This window comes from Centropristis striata, chromosome 15 (genome assembly GCF_030273125.1).
Source record: "Centropristis striata isolate RG_2023a ecotype Rhode Island chromosome 15, C.striata_1.0, whole genome shotgun sequence".
Taxonomy (NCBI): Eukaryota; Metazoa; Chordata; class Actinopteri; order Perciformes; family Serranidae; genus Centropristis; species Centropristis striata.
Genome location: NC_081531.1, coordinates 4,338,828 through 4,352,020, shown reverse-complemented (window position 1 = coordinate 4,352,020; position 13,193 = coordinate 4,338,828). Strand labels below are relative to the sequence as shown.

The 13,193-nt window shown below is 35.2% G+C and overlaps 1 protein-coding gene across 3 annotated transcripts in view; it reads left to right on the top strand.

Moving 5' to 3' along the window:
* Positions 1-13,193, top strand: part of opcml (opioid binding protein/cell adhesion molecule-like) — a 568,265-nt gene that overhangs the window by 230,286 nt on the left and 324,786 nt on the right. For 2 of the 3 annotated variants that reach the window (XM_059351803.1, XM_059351802.1), the window contains exon 1: positions 3,463-4,214. In XM_059351803.1, coding sequence (XP_059207786.1) covers positions 4,057-4,214 — 158 coding nt within the window. In that variant the 5' untranslated portion in view covers positions 3,463-4,056. Of the gene's footprint in view, positions 1-3,462; positions 4,215-13,193 lie in introns of those variants that run through there. The other variant, XM_059351804.1, reaches the window with a different exon arrangement.

Genomic DNA, 13,193 nt, shown 5'->3' with positions numbered 1-13,193 from the left:
TTATTGTTTCTCAAATATAATGGTAACAACAAAAATGGCTCATAAGAGTTTAATTTAAGAGGTGATATCTAGACATTTAACATGGTTTTCTTGATTATGATTTTGGTTATCAATAAAACCATGTTAAATGTCTAGATATCAGCTTCAGATCCAAGCAAATGTACCTTTAGTTGTACCAGGCATCAAAATTAACAAGAAATTGAAGAAAACAATTGTCTAATATTTGTTTTCCATGCCTATAAGTGCCAATAACATGACATGGACCCAGGTTTCCTGGTTGGAAGTGCAGCTTTACTGTTTTGTAACTTCATCAAGAATATGCAACATGTCAGCACACAACTTAAATAATGAAGGTCATCAAATAAACATTTTATATATTCCAAAAAAAAAGGCCCCAGGGTAGACTCATACGTTGGTAACCTAGCCTTGGCCGTATCCATGGCGATGTTAAGGACACCTAAAAAGATACATTTCAGCGAAGGTCTGTAGTCTAATGTGTATTTTTTTATTTCACAGAGAACCAAAAGTAAGCAGATTTTTTCCAAGGTCTGTGTCATTCACCAAGTAAAATTCTAAAGGAGGATAATGGCTATTTTGCCCATAATCCAATTCACCATAAGGGCTCCTTGACCTGTTTCGTGTCATGGTCGCCAAATAAATACACACTGGAACTCCAGTTTCAAGAGACTTTGTTGTCACGAGTGCTTCAGCACTTACTGATACAAGAGTGGTGAGTGTGAAACCTATTATTAGTTTAGTCTCTCATTCTCTCTCTGATTGCAACTGGGAATTTAATTATTGGGAGATTTAACAAGTATTTTGTTTAGTAACCTCCAGACCTCTGGTCTCTCTCACAGGTCAGCTACTGCTAGTACTGCTACAAGTCTCCAAAAGCTCCAAATAATCCAGACTTCTTCATCACATCCAGACTAGAAAACAAACTGTAAATTTACCTCTAAAGTTCTGGCTGTAAACTCCATGAGGCCAGTTTCAGTTTGATGATGATATACCAAGTAAAACTGGAGACAAGCTCAAATAGATTTAGTATAAAATGATAGAACTGGATGGAACCCTCTTATATGTTAGATTTGACACCTTTGTTCACATTTGCATCATTTAAAATTCTTTATTGAGCATGATAGTGTTTTGAAAGTAAAAAAAAGATTCAAAATCACATTTTATGTTGGACTAAAGGACTAAAAAAGACACAAAATGACTAAAAAAGGCACACAAAAGACACAAAATGACAAAAAAAGGCACACAAAAGACACAAAATGACAAAAAAAAGACAAAATGGCTAAAAAAAGACACAAAATGGCTAAAAAAGACACAAAAAAGACACAAAATGACCATAAAAGGCACACAAAAACCACAAAATGACAAAAAAGACAAAATGGCAAAAATAAGAAACAAAATGACCTATAAAAGACACAAAATGGCTAAAAAAGACACAGAAAATACACAAATTTACCAAAAAAGACACAAAATGGCTAAAAAAGACAAAAAATGACCAATAAGAGACACGAAATGACAAAAAAGACACAAAATGTCTAAAAAAAAAAGACACAAAAAAGACACAAAATGGCTAAAAAAAGGACACAAAACTATTAATGTGATCTTGTGATTGTGTGTGATCCTGTCATCTACCTCTGTTTTTTATTCTAATTCTAGTGACTCCATTTTATTTGTGTCTTTTTGAGTGGAACAATTTTGGTCATTTTGTGTTTCAAAACATTATTAATAAGGTTTATTTTGAGGATGTTTTGAGGCACTGTACCAACTTGAAACTGGCATTACTTTATGCAGAAATAAACAAACAAAACTACAAGTTCCTTATAATAAAATATATATATATATATATATAAGTGAGTATTGTAACTGTCAGCATGTGTTCCTGTGTGTCCTGCGCAGCGTTCACCGTGAGGAATAAATCAGCTGCTATGACCCCTCACATGCATGGCTGCTCCCTCTGATGAAATCATATCAAATGTGTCACATGAAGTAATATATGCCGTGTTGTTAAATAGGAGTGTCTCCTGTAAAGACTGTTAGGGGCCCACTGGAGGTCCCCGGACCCCAGTTTGGAGCCACCTAGTCTATATATTTGGTATTTGGTATTTTCTCAGCACAACTTCAACATGATCTGAAAATTATTTTTTCACTTAGACAGACACAAAATTACAAAAAAAAAGGCACAAAATGACAGAAAAAAAATAAATTACTTAAAAAAGACACAAAATTACCCCAAAAATACACAAAATTACAAAAAAAGACACAAAATTATTAGAAAAAGACAAAAAATTACCAGAAAAAGACACAAAATGACAGAAAAAAAATTAATTACTTAAAAAAGACACGAAATTACTAAAAAAAGACACAAAATTACTAAAAAGACACAAAATTACTAAAAAAGACACAAAATGACCAAAAAAAGACACAAAATGACCCCAAAAATACACAAAATTACTAAAAAAGACACAAAATTACAAAAAAGACACAAAATGATTAGAAAAAGATACAAAATTACCCCAAAAATGCACAAAATTACCAAAAAAAGATACAAAATGACAGAAAAAAAGAAATTACTTAAAAAAGACACAAAATGACCAAAAGAAATGACACAAAATTACTAAAGCTCAAATATATTTAGTATCAAATGATAGAACTGGATGGAACCCTCTTATATGTTAGATTTTACACCTTTGTTCACATTTGCAACATTTAAAATTCTTTATTGAGCATGATAGTGTTTTGAAAGTAAAAAAAGGTTCAAAATCACATTTTTTGTTGGACTAAAGGACTAAAAAAGACACAAAATGGCTAAAAAGACAAAAAATACACAAAATGACCAAAAAAGACAAAAAAGACACAAAATGGCTAAAAAGACAAAAAATACACAAAATGACAAAAAAAGACACAAAATTAACAAAAAAAGACACAAAATGACAAAAAATACATAAAATTACCACAAAAAAGACACAAAATTACAAGAAAAGACACAAAATTACAAAAAAGACACAAAATGACCCAAAAAGACAAAAAAGACACAAAATGGCTAAAAAGACAAAAAATACACAAAATGACAAAAAAAAGACACAAAATGGCTAAAAAAAAGACACAAAAAGACCCCCAAAATATTCAGAATTACTAAAAAGGACACAAAATAATTAGGAAAAAGACACAAAATTACCCCAAAAACACACAAAATTACAAAAATAAAAGACACACATTTATTAGGAAAAGACACACAATTACCAAAAAATTACTTATTTGCACTTCTTTGAGACCCTGATGTAGAATATATAAGCCTGCTCAGTGCAGCCTGCAGACCATATGGTCCTCATGGTACCAGCGAGGGATGCTACCTGGCGTCTAAAGGGAGAGAGAGAGAGAGAGAGAGAGAGAGACAGAGAGAGAGAGAAGGAGAGAGAGAGAGAAGGAGAGAGAGAGAGAGAGAGAGGAGTGATTCAGGAGCTCTAGCCTACTTAGCGAAAGAAAAAAAAATACTGGAGCGAAATGAGCCTTTTGCTTTGAGTGCGCACAGTGCAGCTTCACACTGACGACTAGAAGAAAAGAGAAGAAGAAGAAGGAGGGAGAGAGAGAAACATCCAACACTTGGCTCATGTATCTCTTCGAGAGCATCCATTTCACGGCGATTACAGTTTGAACCAAGCGGAGGAGACATCGCTCGCTCTCTCGCTCTCTCGGTCGGTCGGTTGGTCGGTGCGCATTTCTCTGAGAGAAACCCGGAGCTCTTCTTCTTCTCTCCTCCGAACTCAGTTTCCTAGAGCGGCTCGCAGGCGGAGAAACACTTTTTCCTCCTCCTGCGTTGATCGACACGGACATTATTCCATCACAAGCCTGTTTACTTTGTGCAAAAAGCAGCTCGTCCGCAGCTCCAGCAGCAGATAGATCTGATAGATTTGATAAATAGATTAATAGATTGGCTTCTTGTGCATCTTGTTTGGTCTCGAGTGGGAATTTGCGATCTTTTGCACCTCAACGCACACACGGAATATCCAAGTTTTCCTGGAAGTTGCGCAGTGACCGAAAATCATGGGAATTTGTGGCTATCTGGCGGTGCCTGGGAAATGCCTGGTCGTCCTCGGACTTAAATTGTTATTCCTTGTACCTGCAGGAGTTCCGGCCAGGAGCGGGGATTCTGTATTAAAGGACAACATCACCGTCAGACAGGGGGACAGCGCTGTCTTAAAGTAAGTCTTTAACTCCTTTATTTCATCACCAACACCACTAATAGCATCTGTGCGCAATGAGGAGACTCACTTCTGTTCCACAGCTCATAAAAACACACCCGGAGTTACTAAAGGTCATCCTAACCTGCGTAAAAACGCACATTTTGTTGTTTTTTACATGCATAATAAGTGGTGCTGGAAGTACGCACGCGGCGTGCGATGCATGTGCAAGTTATATAACGTGCACAAGTCTGTGTTTAGCCTCTCGTGCTCATTGCCCTTGAATGTTATTGATCCGGTTGGTTAATGTCTTGTTGAGGATGCACAGAGCTGAGAGACTCGCTACAGCATCGGGAGGGGTTGGTTGTGTGCACGTATTGATCTGAGTATGTGATACAAATGCAATTATGACTTTAATTTTCACGGCTGTTGTGTTTTCGTTACACTTCACCAAATGTTTCTGAGGACTGGATACAGTCTGTTTCTGCCTTTTTACCCCCTTTTAACCCTCTATGATGAGTGAGTAGGTATATTATTCCTACAGTATTTCTATGGTTTTACAGAAGCCTCAAACAGTTAATGATACACTGTAAAAAAATGATTTTGCTTTTAGAGAAAAAAATGACAATGTTTGAGTTTAGTTTGTTGTGTTACTCGCACATGTTCGAATACTTTGCCTTTTTACAGTGTGAAACTGTGAAAAGCAATAAATATATAATACACTGTAAAAAATGATGTTGCTTTTACAGAAAAAAAATGTCAGCTGTGGTTACTAGAATAATTCTGCAAAAAATACAGTACAAATGTAAACAACTTTACACAACAACTTGTACATTTAACTGGTTTTCAGTGTACGATAAATAATAACTGGATGTTAATTTACTGGTATTCAATGCAAATAAAAAAACCTGGACATTTTTACAGTGAAATCTGCAAAAAAAAATTCTCGTAGATTTGCCGCTTTCGTCTCAAAGAGACACAAAAGACACAAAATGATTAAAAAAAGACATAAAATGACAAAAAAAGACAAAAACATGACTAAAAAAAAGACACAAACGACACAAAATGACTAAAAAAAGACACAAAATGACAAAAAAGACTAAAAAAAGACACAAAGGACAAAAAAAGACACAAAATGACAAATAGGAACACTAAATGACAAAAAAGGACACAAAATGACAAAAAAAGGACATAAAATGACTAAAAAAAGACACAAAATGACACAAAAAAAGACAATAAAGGACGGTATAATCTACAACTTAATTTTTTTTTTTTTTTTAAATTACTACAGTTTTAGGATGTAAAATGTACAAGTTGTTCTGTAAAGATGTTGACATTTGTACTGTATTTTTTGCAGAATTATTCTGGTAACCACAGCTGCCATGTTTTTTTTCTGTAAAAAAAAAACTGGACTTTTTTTTACAGTGTATACTGTATATATATATATATATTAATCTCCAGCTCTATCATGATACTCCTGCGCAGGGTTTTATTGTGCTTTTACGACATGTAATAGTGTTTCTTATCTCCTCTCCCCACTGAGACATTCCTATTTATTTGTGCTTATATTGTGCGTTTGCTGTAGTTCTTTGTGTAAGAATAGAGCAGGTGTGGTGCCACAACTTCAGAATCCCTTTTGAAGAGATGTGAGATATGGCCTCACCCACACACACACACACACACACACACACACACACACACACACACACACAGTGTTACAAGGTGCAGACTAAAGCTGCACGATTCATATAAACTTCACCAGATCTCAGGAGGTTTTTCTTGAGGCAAAATAAGTGACAAATTGTATTTCACAGACTTGAGAAGAAACAGAGATTGCTGCAAAACAAATCATGCTATAAACGTTTTTATATGCTATATGTGACTATATTCATGTTATAAATTATATTTTTCAATGACAATAAGAATAATGATGGACAAATGATAATAATTCCCTGAAATGTTGTGAATTATATCACAAATTCTGCAAAATTGTATTCCACAGACTTAAGAAGAAGAAAAAAATCTTTTTTAGGTAGAGATCATTGCAAAACAAATCATGCTATAAACATTTTAAGTTATTTTTTCAATGACAATAAGAATAATGATGCCAAAATTATAATAATTCCCCCCAATGTTGTGAATTATATCACGAATTCTGCAAAATTGCATTTCACAGACTAAAGATGAAACAAAATCTTGTCTAGGTAGAGATTGTTGCAAAACAAATCATGCTATAAACATTTGTATATGCTATATGTAACTATATTTATATGTCATAAACTATATTTTTCAATGACCATAAGAATGATGGACAAATGGTAATAATAATTCCTCCCAATGTTGTGAATTATATCACAAATTCTGCAAAATTGTATTCCACAGACTTAAGAAGAAGAAAAAAAATCTTCTTTTGGTAGAGATTGTTGCAAAACAAATCATGCCATAAACGTTTTAAGATATTTTACAATGACAATAAGAATAATGATGGACAAATTATAATAATAATTCCCCCGAATGTTCTGAATTATATCACAAATTCTGCCAAATTGCATTTCACAGACTTGAGAAAAAACAAAATCTTGTCTAGTTAGAGATCATTGCAAAATAAATCATGCTATAAAGGTTGTTATATGTTTTATGTAACTATATTTTTATGCTATAAACAATATTTTTCAATGACAATAAGAATAATTATGGACACATGATAATTATAATTCCTCCGAATGTTGTGAATTATATAAAAAATTCTGCAAAATTGCATTTCACAGACTCGAGGAGAAACATAATCTTGTTTAGGTAGAGATCGCTGCAAAACAAATCATGCTATAAACGTTTTTATATGCTATATGTTACTATATTTATATGCTATAAACAATATTTTTCAATGACAATAAGAATAATGATGGAAAAATAATAATAATTGCCCTGAATGTTGTGAATTATATCACAAATTCTGCAAAATCGTATACCACAGACTTAAGAAGAAGAAAAAAAAGTCTTGCTTAGGTAGAGTTTGTTGCAAAACAAATCATGCTATAAACGTTTTAATATGCTATATGTAACTATATTTACTATGGAATAGTAAGAATAATGGTGCAAAAATAATAATAACTCCTCCCCAATGTTGTGAACTATGTCACAAATCCTGCAAAATCGTATTTTACAAGTATGTATGCATGATTGAGAGGTTGAAGTGATGCTTTTCAACATATGTTTCACAGTTACTCACATCTGGATGGTGTTACAGATGTTAGCAGTCTCGGTTGTTAGCATATGATTAGCAGGAGATGTGTGAGACTGATCTGAATGTGTCAGCTCAGTGATGAAGCCTGTTAAAGGCTCCACGTTCTCCAGCTCAGGTTGTCAGAGCAGGTCAGTCCAGTTCACGAGGCTCTGAGCTGGCGGAGATATGAGCTCTTCAGATGAGAATAACTGTTCTCTTTAATTACTGTTGACACGGACAAGCAGCTAAACAGCTTCCTGTTGCTCTTTGGGTGGAGGAGGTGGAAGGTGAAGGCTGCTGTCCAAGATGGAGGTCAATGGTCTTCATATTCTCTCCTCTGGGATGTTTAATTTTCTACCAGTGGCTGCTGGAAACATTTGAAAACATGTGAAGAAAACATACAAGCACTTCTTCCTGTAAGTCGTTTTTACTTCCTGTAAGTTGTTTTTTCTTCCTGTAAGTCGTTTTTACTGCCTGTATGTCATTTTTACTTCCTGTAAGTCGTTTTTTCTTCCTGTAAGTCGTTTTTTTCTTCCTGTAAGTCGTTTTTTCTTTCTGTAAGTCGTTTTTACTTCCTGTAAGTCGTTTTTTCTTTCTGTAAGTCGTTTTTACTTCCTGTAAGTCGTTTTTTCTTCCTGGAAGTCGTTTTTGCTTCCTGTAAGTCGTTTTTTCTCCCTGTTAGTCGTTTTTTCTTCCTGTAAGTCGTTTTTACTTCCTGTAAGTCGTTTTTTCTCCCTGTTAGTCGTTTTTACTTCCTGTTAGTCGTTTTTTCTTCCTGTAAGTTGTTTTTTCTTCCTGTAAGTCGTTTTTACTTCCTGTTAGTCGTTTTTTCTTCCTGTAAGTTGTTTTTTCTTCCTGTAAGTCGTTTTTACTTCCTGTAAGTCGTTTTTTCTTCCTGTAAGTCATTTTTACTGCCTGTAAGTCGTTTTTTCTTCCTGTAAGTCGTTTTTTCTTCCCGTAAGTCGTTTGTTCTTCCCGTAAGTCGTTTGTTCTTCCCGTAAGTCGTTTTTTCTTCCTGTAAGTCGTTTTTACTTCCAGTAAGTTGTTTTTTCTTCCTGTAAGTCGTTTTTACTTCCTGTAAGTTGTTTTTTCTTCCTGTCAGTCGCTTTTTCTTCCTGAATGAATGCAGGTCATTTTTTACCCATATTGTGCATTAGAAGGTGTTTATATGTTGTGCATCAAAGGGTTAAATCACTAAAAGTCAATTAACCATGAACACATAAAAAGCTACTAAATATAAAAAAAAAGACGTTTTTCACTCACTAATAGTGTTTTTTTTAACGAGAAACATGTTATTCTCTGCAGCTGTGCGCTTAATAATTGAATCTACAATTACATGCCTCCTATTTCAAGACATGAGTGGCTGCATCAATTTCTATTGCTAGTGGGCTATGCTGTGCAGTAGAGATGGGTGATATGATATCTCAAAAAGAAACCAAACTGATGTTTACCCATTTACTGGAACCTGGTCTCACAGGAATCCGTGGAATAGCCACGGAATCACTCAAATTTCCGTGAAACTGACACGGATTTCGCTACAATGCAAGTTAATGACAGTCATATCCCGTGGCTATTCCATGGATATTTGTTCCTATTGGTTTGTTCCAAGTCACGTGACTTTCAAGGTCCCGGCGGTCAGAACAAAAAACATGGCGGACAGTTCTCTCATTTTTAGTGAAAAAATCAATATTTGACATAACAGTTTCTGCATAAAAATGGATTTTGATCACATTTCTAGCGAGAAATATGTTTTATTTTCTAAATATTCACTCAGTGAATGTACATAATCACTTTGTATGTTGGAATAGCCACGGGATATGACTGGCATTAACTTGCATTGTAGCGAAATCCGTGTCAGTTTCACGGAAATTTGAGTGATTCCGTGGCTATTCCACGGATTTTGAGTTAAGCAAATCTGTAGCTATTTCACGGATTCCTGTGAGACCATGTTGGTTTACTGTCTCTACATTGAAGATTAACTGGGAGTTTGTGATATTACATTAAACGCTGCAGATTTTTATTACGTTTGTGGTTCATTTGGTTTGTGGACATTATTATATTACATTACAGTCCCTTTTGTTCATCATGTCTTCACTGGCAGCCATTAGTAGTCTGTTGGATCCACTGAAACCAGCCGTTTCACCTTTCACACTCTGGATGGTGACAGGCTGAGATCCCCCTCCTGCTCCTTTGTCACGCTGCTTTTTGAGCTGTAAATGTTGCACCTGTAGCAGCCGACAGGACTCTTTTTCTGGCAGGTGTTCTCCTTTTTCTTGCCCTAACCTGTGCACCCCACAATGGACGAGTCATCAAATAACTGGTAGAGCTGCCATGACCCTGCAGTTGAATCTTAAAAGGAGAGTCTGTAGAGCGTGAACTTGAAAACTGACAATACAGTTACCCCAAACCACAGTGTATCCAATACGCTGCCCTGAGGGAAGACGGACAGCTGCTAGTCGGTCCGTAATCCTGCAGAACCACGCTACTATCCACCTGCATCGCTTCGAGCTGCTCCCCGAGCCGGAGGAGGCTGGATGGTGTTGAAAGCACCAGAGAAATGAAAAAGGACATCATTCTCATCATGCTTTCCAGCTTCGGCGGGTGGGAATAAGGCCTGTGGAGCTGGTTTATGATAGCATTGTGCACACTTTTGACAGCTAACTGGTGCTTGCCTGCAGCACCCTGGGGTTGGCGCTGTGAGGACCCAGTGCCGAGCTTGTGAGGAGCCACTCTATGACTCCCTCGTCTCCCACGTGGCACTGGTGCAGAGGCTTAGAAAAGGCAGCTGGCTGGTGAGGCTGGCACTGGGAGAGGTGTGCCAGGAGCAGAGAGACTGGGAGAGGAAGCTGGAGGCTGTGGTGTCGACCTCTGATGGCTCGTCCCATCCTACTTTTACAATATTTTTGTACTATCAAATTAAAACGACTAATAGAGCATGGCTTCTTCATGACGTCAAAAAAACCCACAAAAATGACCAAAAAAGACACAAATTGACTAAAAAAAGACACAAAATGACTAGAAAAATACACAAAAATGACCAAAAATGACCAAAAATGACGAAAAAAGACACAAAAAGACTAGAAAAAAGATACAAAATGACCAAAAAAGACACAGAAGACACAAAATGACCAAAAAAAGACACAACAAACACAAAATGACAAAAAACACACAACAGACACAAAATGACAAAAAAAGACACAAAATAACAAAAAATACACAAAATAACACAAAAGACACGAAATGACTAAAAAAGACACAAAAAGACTAGAAAAAAAGACAAAATGGCCAAAAATAGACACAACAATAGACACACAATGACTAGAAAAAGACACAAAATAACAAAAAATGACCAAAAAAGAATCAAAAAGACACAAAATTACTAGAAAAAAGTCACAAAATGACCAAAAAAGACACAGAAGACACAAAATTACAAAAAAAGACACAACAACAAACACAAAATGACAAAAAAAGACACAACAGACACAAAATGACAAAAAAGACACAAAATAACAAAAAATACACGAAATAACACAAAAGACACGAAATGACTAAAAAAGACACAAAAAGACTAGAAAAAAGACAAAATGACCAAAAGAGACAAAATGACAAAAACAAGAGACAAAATGACAAAAATGACAGAAAATAACTTAAAAAAAGATGCAACAACAGACACCAAATGACCATAAAAGACACGAAAAGACATGAAAAGGATTCAAAAATGGACAAAATAGTCCAAGACTCCATAAAGTTAAAATATTGAGTTGATTTGAAAGCTCTCAAATGGGTTAAACAAAACCTGAGTAATGAGTAAATTTAAGTCATATTTTCAAATACGTCTGAATGAATTGACTTATTGGCTCAATTACCACATAAATTGAGTAAATGTAACTGAAATATCATGTAAACCATATTATATGGAAGAACTGAGTAGAAATGCCTGAAAAGGCAGCTGGCTGGAGAGGTTGGCACTGGGGGAGGTGTGTGCCAGGAGCAGAGAGACTTGGAGCTTGAAGCTGGAGGCTGTGGTGTTGACCTCTGATTTGATGGAAATAAAGGGAAGAGTTGACAGGCTGAAATTGGTCGGCGCTGCAATATTGTGTGAAACAACTCATTTACAAATAAATTACAGTGCTTGCAACCTGCATTTTGCCACACAAAAAAAGGCTCTAATATGTTATATTGCCATTTGGAAGCGTGCACTACTTCAAATCACTATCATAAGAATTGTCAAAAAGGACAGGTTTTAACAGAAATACACAGGTTTCATTCCAGACTGCCATACTTAGTTTCTGTCTCACATCAGGAATATAAAAAATGGTGCTGTGAGATTTTTGAACTGGGGGGGACGAAGCTGTCAGCAAATGATTTCAACTCAATGAGTTATGTTTCCACTCCATGCCTTAAGTCTATGGAGTCTTGGACGATTTTGTCCATTTTTTTTGTGTCTTTTTTGTGTCTTTGTTGGTTATTTTGTGTCCGTTGTTGTGTCTTTTTTTAGTTATTTTGTGTATTTTTTTTGTCATTTTGCGTCTTTTTGTGTCTTTTTTGGTCATTTTGTCTCTGTTGTTGCATCTTTTTTATAGTAATTTTGTGTCTTTTTGTCATTTTGTCTCTTTTTTTGTCATTTTGTCTCCATTTGTCATTTTGTGTCTTTTTTTCTAGTCATTTTGTGTCTTTTTTTCTAGTCATTTTGTGTCTTTTTTTAGTCATTTTGTGTCTTTTTTTTTCATTTTGTGTCTTCTGTGTCTTCTTCGGTCATTTTTGTGTCTTTTTAAGTCATTTTTGTGTCTTTTTTGGTCATTTTTGTGTCTTTTTTTGACGTCATGAAGAAGTCATGCTCCGACGCTTTCGTGGACTCCAGAGGGTTAACCCAAATATGTTTTATTTAAGCATTATTAAACGAACTGTAGTGTGAACAACAACCAACATATTTATTTTTAAGTAAAAATAAGTTTGTACATGATATTCCCAGTGCAGCCAAACAAATTTACTGACTTGAAGCTGACTCAATGAAGGACCCAAAAACAGCTCAACTCTTTTCATCACCCTGAACATACTGCTGGGTGATTTCTGAGACTATGATGGGGGACCCAAACAAAGTAGGGGGGTCTGGGGACATGCTCCCCCGGAGAACATTTTTGCCCTAAAAGCCTAAATTTAGTGCCTCTCACACATTGTAGTGCCACTATTCCATCTCAATCATTGCATATTTTAATTAATTATTGTAAAGGAGAATAAGGGTTCTTATATGTTTTATTTAAGGCGTCATATTTTGAAAGTCTTATTGCAAATTCTGTGGTTGACTCTGTTAACACATCCATGTGCTCTTATTTTGAAAGCTACATGTGTTTGCTTTTATTTTGAAGGCTGGTCTAACACGTTCTTACCGTAACGCCTTATGGTGTGTTCTATTTAAACTGAAAGTTGGAACTTGAAAGCCTGAACTTTTAGCTCGGAACAACGTTGAAAATTCTAACTTCTAATTATGAATTTGGGGGGACTTGTCCCCCCGTCCCTCTATTAAAAAAGACACAAAATTATTAAAAAAAGACACAAAATTATTTAAAAACAAGACACAAAATCATTGAAAAAAGACACAAAATTACTGAAAAAACTCTAAATTACTTAAAAAAGAAACAATATGACCAAAAAAGACACAGAATTACCAAAAATGACACAAAATTATTTTTTTCAAAAGACAAAATGACCCAAAAAAGACACAAAATTATTAAAAAAAGACACAAAATTACCAAAGAAAGACACTTAATTACCCAAAA